Here is a 13,186-nt window from a genome sequence, read left to right as displayed (position 1 = left end):
ATAGTTCTTTCTGTCTGAGACTCCATGCTTCGAAGTAGGTCATCCACGGGAAACATAATTCATCACTATAGAACAAATTATCTAGATTTATACAGGCTAAAAAAGTCTTTGTTTTTTCATCACATCTTTTGAACATCTAGTTCTAAATGACAGCGAATTTCTAATATTCACGAAGCGGAAATAACACTCTCCGGTTCTAATCACCGCCCTACTGGCCATATTGGCTCTTTTTCTTGATAAGAAACACTGGGTGCTTCAAAGGGACCTACTTCTCATTGTTATCAGCGTTTTATTAGGAAGCCTTGTTGGCTCTTCCAAAGTCATTGTAATTAGAATACACAGGGAGGAGGAGGGTGAAGAGGGAATTCTTTTTTTAACTGGAAAACTTTAGCATTTGAGGAAATAGCTGAGCATTGTTTCAAAGGAAAACTGTGTTGACCATATGCAGATGATGCGGGTTACAGAAGGACTAATGCTGTGGTTTATCCTTCTCATACCAGGTCCACACCAGTGCCCAAGTGGTGCCAGAGGAACAAAGAAGACTGTGGAGAATAAGTCTTAATACGTATGTGAAGAGGATGTAGAATACACTCTCTATACGAATACACTATGTAGGAGGGAATGTTTATGGCCAAGGAAGCTTGAACAACCTTGGCCATAGAAGATCATCCAGGTACGAAACACAGTATAATTAAAACTGAACAGTTTCATCTTCAAATATCATTCTAACAAAGACCAGAATGGAGAGCAATATGGCTTCATAAGGACCATAGGAAGTTTTTTTTCTAACTGCTAGCTTATTCCTGGAGTGTCTTTGGCTCTTATGCGTAGCTTACACCTGAAAAATCTTTCCCCAACCCCTTCAAATCTCTAAGATGACCTCTGGTGTTGCAAGGAGAAACTGACCTCTTTTGGCAAGGAAAATAATTCCTGGCAGCCAAGAGGTGGAATAGACACGGCAGTGTCATTGAAAGTCACTGGTCTACTTTATTGCCAGAATATAGGAATCTCCCAGACAAAATAAAGCTGAGGAACATGAACAAGAAATTGGATGAATGCTGCCCCTTCAAATCCTAACAATAACCACATCAGACTGAATTTAAGAAAGGGAAATGATTAAATTTCTATGACCGAGAGGAGTGGTTTGGAAAACAAGGGAAGTCTAAATAAAATGAACTAGCTCGAACTCATTCTTTCGTTCAACAACTATTTGAGTGTCTACTTTGTGCCAGGCCTATTCTAGGCTCTGTGGATAGAGCAATAAACAAGACAAATCCCCTGCCCTCACGAAGCTTGCTTTCTAGCCCAAGGAACAACAACAAAAATATAAAAAAAAAACAAGAACAAATATGCAGAGGAGTGGGGATAAAGCCTGAGTCAGAGCCTTCTCGCAGAGAAAGCGGTGAAGGAGAAAGTAATGTAAGAGAAAGCAAGGGCCAGATGGTGAAGGACATTGTAAGCTCGCATTACAAAGTTTGGACTTTATTCTAAAATGAAAGGAAAAATCATCAGCAAATTTTAAAAATGGGTAACAAAATCTGAGATATTTTTGAAGATGACTCTGTCTGCTACATGGCAAATGAATGAAATTAGAAGCAGGGAGACCAATTAAGGAGGTATTACAAAAGTCTAGACCGTGTCAGTTAAAGCCTAAACTTGTCGGGCAGAGGCTCCACTGATAAACTAGTCAGAGTTAGACAAATCGGGTAAGAGCTGCCAGATTCACTTAAAAAGAGGATGACAGATCCACTTTCTTAATGAACGTGACCAGCAGAAAACAACTATACCTCACTTTAATTTAAAAACAAGACCTCACTAAACGAAAACAATCCTGTGAACTTTTAAGGTAGCTACAGGATTCAGATAAAAAAGGTAGTAAAGCTTGTGCTAATTTTACTGTAACAAGAACATTTGTTAAGCATACCAATACAAATCTAGTCAAATACAAATTCTGGCCAGTGAATCTGACCATGAAAAGCTATAACCTGAAGAACTAAGTTTTGTGGTCGCATTTTTAAAGATTTTTAAAATGTTGTTTTGTTTAAAGAATGGTAATAGACTTTTGTTTTGGCCTGAATGGTATTCAATATGTTCAATAATTAAGATAAGGTACAGATATTTAAAACACTTTGGGGTTCTCTGCCTTAACAAATACCTTAAAATGTATAGACAGACTAACTTCTCTGATCTAAGCACTAAACAGATATTAAGCAATTAGTTAGCAGTGAAGCCTGCACAGAATTCAGATTCTGGATGGGCCAAAAAAAGATCCATTTCACCTTCAGAGTACAGTATAAGTTTAGCCAACAGAATGTTGAAACCATCACAACTATTTCAGAGCTTCAGTGAATGAAGCTGCTCTGTGCGGTTTAGGCACAGACACTAAGAGCAATAAAATGAGCAGAAGTGACGCAGAAGGACCAGGCTTTACGATCATACCAGAGATGATGCTCCTTTTTCTTTGCTTTTTCCCTCCATTCCCCTTAGTTAACATCTTAAGTTAACATCTTAAAACTACAACTGAATTACTACCACGTTTTCCTAAAAAAGTGGTTTTCCTGATAAATTCGTGTATCAGACCAGTATTAAAATAGACTTGACCACACTTACGTTTACCTAGCATTTGAAGTGCTACAAGCTAGGCTAACAGCTGTCAAATATGTACATTAAATCTCAAAAAGTAATGCTTCAAACATTTCCCCCCAAAATATAACTAATTAAATATAATTTAATGTAACTAATTAAATTACATCCTTTAATATAATTAAAATCACATATTTCAAATAAGTATACCTCCAATACATTAATTTTTTTTACTAGCTTCAGGTGTACAAAGCAATGTAATAGTTAAGTTATATATATGGTAGCTGGCCTAAAGCTTTTGGTACCACCCTTTTTAATAAAAATATCTTCCTCAAAACCTACGGCTTTCTCTTGTATCAAGTTTCTCCCTATGATTAAAAAATCTCTTGCATGCACACTTTTATCAACTGTCTTATTCGCTTTCATTTCTGCAGAACATAGCTTATAAGTTTTCTAACAAATGTTTAATGTTAGAAAATATTCTTTTATGTGTTTCTAAATAAGTAACACTGTTAATATTTTACCTTAAATATTCTAAGGCTGACAATATATTTTATATATGTATAGCATTTCTATTAGGTGTTTTACAGACTAATAATTGTATGTAATTGCTTTCTATATTCAAAACTAATTAAAACATAAGCTTTTTGTTTTTTTTAAAAAATTAGTATTAAAAATTATTATACTGTAAAACTATTTTATGTTACAGTTAAGGATCAGTTTAAGCCAGGGGTGTCCAAAGAGCGGCCCGCGGGCCAACTGTGGCCCATGATCCATTGTTAATTGGCCCGCAGCAAATTCCAAAAATATATTTAGTTTACTTAAATAAACCAGGTGAGGCAATACGTACTTCACCTCGAGTGAGTGGCCCGGCTGTTTGTGTATTTTACTACATATGGCCCTTGGTGAAAAACGTTGAAAAAAGTTTGGACGCCCCTGGTTTAAGCAGATCACCTACTCACTTTCCTTCCCTTGTTTTTCCAAATGCATCAGCATGAGTCATGTTAAGTAACACCTTCGTGAACTTTGTCAAGGAAGTCCATGCAAAACAGAGATTAAGACACAGCTACAGATAGATATATATGTAGTTACGTATATATGTAGTTACATATATATGTAGTTACATATATATGTAGTTACATATATGTATATGTATGTATATGTATATGTACATATATACATGTAGTTACACAAATATGTATATATGTATATATGTATATATGTATATATACATCTATGTTACATATGTAGTTACATATATATGTGGTTACATATATGTGTATATATACATATATATGTTACATATGTAGTTACATATATATGTAGTTACATATATATGTATATATACATATATATGTTACATATGTAGTTACATATATATATGTAGTTACATATATAGACTAAAATTCACAACTGCAAATCAAAAGGTAAACTGGGTCTGGTTAAGTTTACTTCTGACTTCTGATTCTAAACGAAGATTTCTCCAAAGAGCAGGTGAACAGAGATTTCAACGAGCACCACACAGTACTACAGACGAGGGCAAAACTGTGTTAGCTTTCTTCTTTGGGAGTTCATCCCTCAGTGACCTGGAGGGGCTCCTCTAGAATGCAATGGGGTTCAGAACAGAACGTTTCAACACAGCAATGGCAGAGCAGTCGCTAATGGACTGGAAAACAAATAATCCAGTCCTCAGCAGCCCCCTTTCCTATTTCCGTCCTACCAACCCGGTCATGTCACTTGCACTGGGATATCACGAAGTCCCTCAAGTTCTGTCCCCAAGTCAGTGAAGAGAAGAAGAAGGCATTTCTCTTTTAGCGTCAAAAGGTGAAATCCACGAATCTCTAGGGGTCTCACGTGCAGGGGTGTCTGCTGGGTCTCCCGTGTGCCGGCTGTTCTTTACCAACTTACCCCTAACCGAATAGCTATGGATGTTTACAAAGGGGAGGGAATTAGGCTTTCGGGAAACAATAATTCCCGCAACTCATTATTCGTGCATCGAGCACCTGAGTCACTTGCGGTGGAGAGGAAGATTGCGAGGAAATACCGAGTGCATCAGGAGTCCACCCAATGCAAAGTGCAAAAATCGCTAGAAACGTCCCACACCTTCACCACGTCCCTGCTCAGGGGCAGAGAAGGCTGGCCACGCCACACACCCCCCGAAACCTGACCTCGCCCCCGAGGCGAGCAGCCGCGCGCCCCTCCCCCCGCGTCCCCGAGCCGGCTCACGACAGCCCCCTCGGTCCGCCTGTCTCAGCACCTGCCTGGCAGTGACCAGGGACTCTCCACGGACGACGAGAGGACCTGAAGGGCGGCGGCCTCGGAAACGCGGAGGCCCGGGAGGGGAGGGTTACCAGAGGACAAGGAGAGGGCTTTCAGAGGGACGGGGCCGGGCGGTCAGAGGCTCGCGGGGACCAGGCTTGGGAGGCCGCCTGGGGGGCAGGGGCGGGAGGCGTAGGAGGGCCCGGGCGCGGCGAGAGGTGGAGGGTGAGCCCAAAGGCCAGAGCCCGGGGGCTGGGAGCCCGCGGACGCGCGCGGCAGACACCGGGGCGGCGACGGGCGCGCAGGCCCGGGGCGGCAGGGGCAGGGGCGGCGGGGTCCGCGGCGGCCGCGGCCAGCCCCGCTGCGCGGACTCACGTTCTCCCACCAGCAGGATCCGCACGTCTTTCTTCATGTCGACGGCTCGCAGGGGCCGGGCTCGGCCCGCACGCATGGAGCGGACTCCGGTCGCCGGGAGCGCCCACCCCGAGGCGCCGCTCTCCCCGCGCTGCCGGCGCTGCCGGCCAGCCTCTCCCGCCGCCCCGCCCGAGCCTCGGTCACCCGCGCCCGCCGCGCCGCCTCCTCGGCTGCACCCCGCTCGGGAGCCGGGACAGCGCCAGCTCCGCCTCCTCCGGCTCCGCGAGCGGCGGCGGCGGCGGCGGGGCGGACGGGGCGCCGCGAGGGACAAGCGCTTTCCGAACGCGAACGCTCCCGCCGCTCCGGCAGCGCCCCTGCCGCCGGGCTCGCAGCACCGCCGAGCGGGGGCGCCTGGCCCGCCCTCCCCTGGGCACAACCGCCATCGTTCAGGGTTCAGCTAGGAATTGAAGTGGCAGATTGGCTAGTCTGACCCCATTGATTTTACAAAATAGGGGCAGAGGACATTCCTAATTGTCCATAGTCACGTAGCGAGAGGTTCGCAGTGACTCACGGAGGGGATGTTCTCACCGGCCTACAAGCCCCGGGAGGACAGTGACCTGTGTCTACTTGGCTTTCAGTGGTGTCCCCTATTGAGCAGAGCCTGACTCAGGTAGTGCTTGATTGAGCCCAGGATGGCTCCCAGGATCGAGCCCTTTCCGCTACCCAAAGCCTCCCACCCTCGCTGGTTTTCGCCTGTGATGCTTATAATATACGAATAGGTGCATGTTTATGCTGTCCGTGTGAAAAGGTCCGTTGCTTCGTAGCCAAACTACATGACTCCCCTGGTCTGAGCCAAACTACGCCAAATTTCATTTCTAAGCCAAACTAAGTGACTTGCGGTGGTTTACTTTAGGTAGGGTCTTCTGAGATTTCTCTTTTTACCTTTGCATGGTAGCACTGTGGTTTATTGAGCTCAGGCTTAGGACCGGCACTGGGGCTTTCGCACCGTGCTCTTGATAGAGAAAGCCGGGACATTCTGCCAGTGCTTTTCCAGCAATGACACCAGGACATTGCTGGCCAAGTGGATGTTGTACACCAGCTCACCATCTGTCACTTCCACGTGGCCAACGGCCACTGCCAGACACAACACCTTCTTCATCTGGAACTTGGTGGTGGATTTCACTTCACCGACTTGGCCCACCACGTTCTTATATCATGAGTGGACAAGGCAGGGAACTCGCCAGGCTGCTTCGCGCCTGGGCCCAGGGCTCGTGGGAGCTGCTTGCGCAGAGACTCCGAAACCAAAAAGGCTTCCTATTTCCTGGCCCGCTTTTTGACCAGTTTCTTATTCTTGTCGAGTTTCTGCAGGGCCTCAATGTCCACGTGGGGGACCTCCACAGCCCGGGCCTCGTCACAGTGCTGCTGGTCCCCCAGAACACAGACGGAGAACTGGGGGGTGGGGAGCGGATTGAAGCCTGACGGTGCCCAAGAAGCATTTGTCCTTCTGAGGATTGTGGTTCTTCAAGCTGATCGGCAGCCCCACCATCTCCAAAACTTACGGTGCTTGCGCTGGTTTCCCTCACGGCTTCCTAGACAAGTGTCCCAGGAGACTTTGCTGCCCGTGTTGCCTCCCACTGCAAAAACTGGAAAGGAGCCTGATATTTCTCCTTACTTAGGTTTACCCAGCGTACTGCTGGACACATAGGTGCCCCTGGATAAAAAGTCTCTTACAGTTTTTCTAACATTACCTTAATTTCCTCCTGACCCCCTCCACCTGGTGGAATTTGTTGCTACATCCCTAATGCTGGAACAGTGCTTGACACAGTGAGATGATAGATGATGGATGGATGGATGGATGGATGGATGGATGGATGGATAGATGGAACGAGGAAACACTGTGCATAATCTGCGTTTTTTCTGTCTTAAATATTACATAATAAATTGAAAGAAAATAAAATGTGCATAACACCAATCCCTCTTTCTCCTAGGAAAAGCCATGTGGTCTAGTGCAGCAGGTTGAGAGCTACTGACAGGGGCAGCCCGATGGCTCAGTTGGTTAGAGCCCGAGCTCTCAACAAGGTTGTTGATTCAATTCCCGCATGGGATGGTGGGCTGCACCCCCTGCAACTAAAGATTGAAAACAGTGACTGGACTTGGAGCTGAGCTGCGCCCTCCACAACTAGATTGAAGGACAACGACTTGGAGCTGATGGGCCCTGGAGAAACACACTATTCCCCAATATTCCCCCCCAAAAATAAAAAGAGCTACTGACAAATTGCCTGAGTTTGAATCCAGAGTCCATCACCTAATAGTTATGTGATCTTGAGTGAGATCTTTTACTTCTCCAAGCCCGTCCCTTCTGTAAATGGCAGTAATGATAAGAATACCTACTTCTGCAGGTGGCTGTGAAAAATAAACAATACATGTTAAGCATTTGGTACAGTGCCAGACTCATTTTACTTGCTCTACTGATCTCATCTATCAGTTATCATCAAGGTCACTGAAAAGTTGTAATCTGCAGGTATTGAGGCAAATATGTTTTTATGTTTACAACAGCATTTCACCATCTTTGTTACATGATATCCCTAACAAGCATAGGAGAGGAAGCCCTTCCCAGAAACACTCTCTCCTGCTGTAAGGAGGGGGAGAGGAAAGACACACTCCTTGCTCACTGGGAGATAATGAAGACATATTCCAGGGTGGATGAAAATAAGATGTATGGAAATGTGAAATTCAGGAGGCGTGATTACCTGATCTTCCAGGAAAAAGTATTCCTCCAATTTTAGTGTTACAAAATGTTTGAGTTGGAAGCACCCTTACAGAGCACCTGGTAGAACCCCATTACATTGTAGGTAAGCAGAACAAGGCCCACAGGGATACCATGAGTTGCCAGGCAGCACTGCTGAGAATGAATCCTGGCTCTGCCATCCCAGCATGTGACTCTGATCAAGTCACATTACCCCTCTGTGCCTCAGTTTCCTCTCTACCAAATGAGGTCGTTAATCTCTTCCCAGCCTTCTACCTCATGGAGTTGTTTGGAAGAGCCCATGAAATAATGTATGTGAAAAAGCTTTTCCTTAAAAAAATGAATTAACACAAATATCACATCACAAAGGACAAGGGCCCTTTACAGAAGAGCAAACTCTTTAGGACACTGCTCACTCCAAGCAACACAGTAGAGTTTTGCATCAGCATTGGCAGTGGATGACAATATTAATTCCACGGGGCTTCTTCACCAGGGTGAGCGAGACAGGCCTTCGTGGTGGTGTGCATGTGTGCTGGGTAAAGGCTTTGGCATGGGAAATGTCTGGAAGGTAGGCAATTAGGACGAAGAGGTTATTTGGGAGCTGGGGAGACTGCAGAGATAATAATGTGAACTCCTTTGTAAATAAAACTTAGAAATCCGGACTCAAGGGCTGCAGAAATCAGAAAATCAGCACTCACTTACAGTAGGCAACAACGAATGGTTTAGTACAGAGGCCAACACTCACTACAGTGAAGGGGGGCCACAAGGTGCCTCCCAGGCGATGTAAGTTTCTTTTTACAGCCCATCTCCACCTACTGATCCACTCCATTTGTGAAGCTCTAATCTCCTGTCTTGCCTTGAGCTTCATACCCTTCTCCTATGATAACAGACATCAGGAGTCACTCTGAAGTTCTCCTGGAGACCACATGGCTCCATGGTTAAGAGCGAAGACTGTGGAAATCTGCCTGTCTACCTCTGAACCTGCTTTGCCAATTCCTAGTTGTACATCGTCGGGTAAATTGCGTAACTTCTCCATAGCCTCCACTGCCAAATGGGAATAACACCTCATGGAATTATTATGAAGATTAAGTGAGTGAATATAATAGGAAATAATGTTTGGTACATGGTCAGTGATATATGGGTTGGATAAATATAATAAATTGTGAGGGAAGTAACTTCTGTACATATCTCTGAGTCTAAGAATAGAGTCACATGATGACTGCAAAGCATAAGCCAGAGAACGGAGTTGTTGGCAGTGGCATTTACTGTTGGGATATTACAGATTGATTGTTGTATACTAAGGAGATTGGATAAAGCCAAGAGGACAGATTGGTATCTAAAAGGCACTGGTGGAATTTTCCTCTGGAATGCAGCTAGGAAGGAGCTCTACCATCATAAGTCAGGCTTCATGTCTCCTCAACTATGCAGGGGACATAGGGAGGCCTAAACAAAGTACTTTTGTCAGGAGACAAGAGGATTCATCTTTTATGTCCATCAAAGGAGGAATTTGCAACAAAGCCTGTCTGAGTCTCAGGACAGTGGAACACCCAGGGCCAGTGGGCAGGCCTGCTGGGTAGAAAATATGAGTATGTTAAATGAATGACACTGGGTGGAACAAGAGACTGGCCCCTGATTGGTGAGTTAGACACAGTCCTGGGCAGGAGGCCAAATTAGACTTGGGCTGGCATCAGTCCCACCCTTCAGACCCATCTATCTTTTAGTCTCTCAAGTTAAACCCAAAGCAGCATCCATCATCTACCCATGCTTCACATTTTTCTCCCATTCCTTCCAGAAAGATTTCCTTTTCCTGACAAACCCACTCTGGTGGAGCAGAAAAGTCCAGTGCTTCGATACAGGGTAACTATTTTATCTTGCCTTTTAATACATTTGTTCTTGGTTCAAACATCCATGTCCTCGGCCTAGTCACATGGTTTAGTCTCTAGAGGGCACAGATACTGTTTGCTTGATTTGGCTGCAAGGCACATCGCTCAGCACTATTACTTATTAAAAGGCATTTGATTATAACTAACCTGTCGAAAGGAAATTTTTCCAGACAAGATCCTCCTCTGTTGAGGAGGTTGTATCCAGTTTTAATTTTCTCAAGCTCCTTTCAGATTCAGGTTGTAAAACAAACCCTTAAACGATAATTGATATGGAAAAGCTCTCAGACTATCGTTCCCCACCATGGCCTGAATTCCCTATGGAATGTTTAAGAGCACAGGCTCTGGAGTCTACATGTCATCTCCAGTACTTTACCAGCTGTTCAACACCGGGCAAGTTACCTAATTCGTCTGAAAAACATCGGCAAAATGGAACTATCTCATAGGACTCTTTTCAGAATTACATAAACTCATGCAGGTACATTTGCGAACACTTGAATGGATCTTGAGACTATCACGCTAAGCAAAATAAGTCAGACAGAAAAGGACAAGAACCACATGATTTCGGTTTTTTGCAATGGGTTTGCTGCCAGAACACAGCTGTCATGAAAACCACCGTTAAATTTAACCCAAAATGGGAAAGGAAAAGACTCAGATCAACATCATATTGGACATGTAGATTCTACAAGTCGACCACTACTGGTATCTGACCTACCAGATGGGTGGGATCAACAAAAGGACCACTGAAAACATCTGAGGAGGAGGCTGCTAAGATGGGAAAGGGCTCCTTCGAATATGCCTGGGTCTTGAATGAACTGAAAGCTGAACGTGAGCATGGGATCACCACTGGTATCTCCCTGTGGAAATCTAAGACCAGCAAGGGTTACGTGACCATCTTTGATGCCCCAGGACATGCAGAGTTTATAAAAAACATGATTACAGGCACATCTCAGGCTGACTGTGCTATTTCTGATTGTTGCTGCTGGTGTTGGCAAGTTTGAAGCAGGTATCTCGAAGGATGGGCAGACCCATGAGCAAGCATGCCCTTCTGGCTTACACACTGGGTGTGAAACTAATTGTTGGTGTTAACAAAATGGATTTCACTGAGCCACCTTACAGCCAGAAGAGATATGAGGAAATCGTTAAGGAAGTCAGCACCTACATTAAGAAAATTGGATACAACCCTGACACAATAGCATTTGTGCCAATTTCTGGTTGGAATGGTGACAACATGTTGGAGCCAAGTGCTAACATGCCGTGGTTCATGGGATGGAAATTCACCCGAAAGATGGCAATGCCAGAGGAACCGCGCTGCTTGAAGCTCTGGATTGCATCCTGCTACCAACTCATCCAACTGACAAGCCTTTGCGTCTGCCCCTCCAGGATGTCTACAAAATTGGTGGTATTGGAACAGTCTCTGTGGGCCAAGTGGAGACTGGTGTTCTCAGACCTGGCATGGTGGTCACCTTTGCTCCAGTCGATGTTACAACTAAAGTGCAGTCTGTTGAAATGCACTATGAAGTTTTGAGGGAAGCTCTTCCTGGGGACAATATGGGTTTCAATGTCAAGAATGTGTCTGTCAAAGATGTTCAATGTGGCAATGTGGCTGGTGACAGAAAAAATGACCCACCAATGGAGGCAGCTGGCTTCACGGCTCAGTGATTATCCTGAACTATCCAGGCCAAATGAGTGCTGGATACACACCTGTGCTCGATTGTCACACAGCTCACATTGCTTGCAAATTTGCTAAGCTGAAGAGTATTGATCGTCATTCTGGGGAAAAGCTGGAAGATGGCCCAAAGTTTTTGAAATCTGATCATGCTGCCATCGTTGATATTGTTCCTGGAAAGCCCATGTGTGTTGAGAGCTTCTCTGACTACCCTCCTCTGGGCCGTTCTGCTGCTTGTGACATGAGAGACAGCTGCTGTGGGAGTCATCAAAGCAACAGATGACAAAGCAGCTGGATGTGGCAAGGTCACCTAGTCTGCCCCAAAAGCTGAGAAGGCTAAATAAATAGTATCCCCAATACCTGCCACCCCAGTCTTAATGAGTGATGGAAGAATGGTCTCAGAACTATGTCTTAATTGGACTTTTAAGTTTAATAGTAAAAGACTGGTTACTGATTACAATTCATCAAAACCTTCAGAAAGAGGGGCGACCGGTTAGCTCAGTTGATTAGAGTGTGTGCTCTGAACAACAGGGTTACTGGTTCGAATCCCACATGGGCCAGTGAACTGCACCCGCCACAACCAGACTGAAGGACAATGACTTGGAGCTGATGGGCCCTGGAGAAACACACTGTTCCCCAATATTCCTCAATGAAGTTTATTCAAAAAAAAAAAACCTTGAGAAAGAAAGGAGAATGTTTTGTGGACCATTTGGGTTTTTTGTGTAGCAGCTTTTATTAGTTTTTTTTGTTTTTGTTTTTTAATTGTTGCAATTTTTTAAATTTCTTATTGGGGAATATTGGTGAATAATGTGTTTCTCCAGGGCCCATCAGCTCCAAGTTGTTTTCCTTCAATCTAGTTGTGGAGGGCGCAGCTCAGCTCCAAGTCCAATTGCCATTTTCAATCTTTAGTTGCACGGGGCGCAGCCCACCATCCCATGAGGGGATTGAACTGGCAACCTCACTGTTAAGAGCTTGCACTCTAACCAACTGAGCCATCTGGCAGCCCCTAAGTTATTAGTTTTTAAAATCAATACTTTTTAATGGAAACAACTTGACCAAAAATCTGTCACAGAATTTTGAGACCCATTAAAACAAAGTTTAATGAGAAACTGTGTGTTCTTTTGGCCAACACTAACTTCCTATTGTACTACTTAGGTAAAAGACTTAATGAGCTGCCTATAACCTATTTCTGGTGTTGTATCTGCTGAACCTTTAGAATTTGATAATTTGGGTTAACATTTTTCTTCCGGGTGGGAACTTTGGGTTTTTTTCACCTTGTCTTAAAGGAAGGAATCATCTGTTTACATAATAAAAAGCTATGGGAGGGGCTCTATTGGTGCAGCACCTCATAGGTCAGGACAGAGAAGCAAAGAGTAACTTTGTTGATGCGTAAGCTAGTCTACAAAAGCCCAATTCTGTAATATTAAAGTCCACATGTTGCATATTAAATTTTGCAGTTACATCAATATTGAGTAAATTTATTGGTATGTCAAATTTTAGTTTATCAGTTACTGGAATGTGAATTCTCACATTTACAAATACTGAAGTAGTTCAAAGAACCTAAAATGAGGCTGAAATAATATTGAGCACAGTCTTGCTACAGTTCATTGTAACTTATATAATGTCATTAACCAATGTCATCCCAAAAAATTTAAGTGAAAAATAATGCAGGTAAAGCATTTAGCACAGTGCTTA

At 44.3% G+C, this 13,186-nt stretch overlaps 1 protein-coding gene and 2 pseudogenes across 10 annotated transcripts in view; 1 reads left to right on the top strand and 2 right to left on the bottom strand.

The window, feature by feature from the left end:
- RHOT1 (ras homolog family member T1) overlaps positions 1–5,478 on the bottom strand; it is a 55,929-nt gene extending 50,451 nt beyond the window's left edge. For all 8 annotated transcript variants that reach the window (XR_013991981.1, XM_081029101.1, XM_081029102.1 and 5 more), the window contains exon 1: positions 5,218–5,478. Coding sequence is in view for 7 of the 8 variants with exons in the window: in XM_081029101.1 (XP_080885227.1) it covers positions 5,218–5,293 (76 nt within the window). In the remaining variant the exon portion in view is untranslated. The remainder of the gene's footprint in view (positions 1–5,217) is intronic.
- A 697-nt stretch (positions 5,479–6,175) lies between these two features.
- LOC308489308 (large ribosomal subunit protein uL1-like) lies at positions 6,176–8,978 on the bottom strand (annotated as a pseudogene). Its single transcript has 2 exons — positions 8,846–8,978; positions 6,176–6,785 (listed from the first exon to the last, which is right to left on the bottom strand). The product of its transcript is annotated as a large ribosomal subunit protein uL1-like (transcript).
- A 1,478-nt stretch (positions 8,979–10,456) lies between these two features.
- Positions 10,457–11,835, top strand: LOC308488713 (elongation factor 1-alpha 1-like; annotated as a pseudogene). Its single transcript has one exon. The product of its transcript is annotated as an elongation factor 1-alpha 1-like (transcript).
- The last annotated feature ends 1,351 nt before the right edge of the window (positions 11,836–13,186 follow it).

This window comes from Rhinolophus hipposideros, assembly GCF_964194185.1.
Source record: "Rhinolophus hipposideros genome assembly, chromosome: 20".
Lineage (NCBI taxonomy): Eukaryota > Metazoa > Chordata > Mammalia > Chiroptera > Rhinolophidae > Rhinolophus > Rhinolophus hipposideros.
The sequence above is the reverse complement of the archived record's forward strand: the minus strand, read 5'-3'. Positions and strand labels throughout refer to the sequence as shown.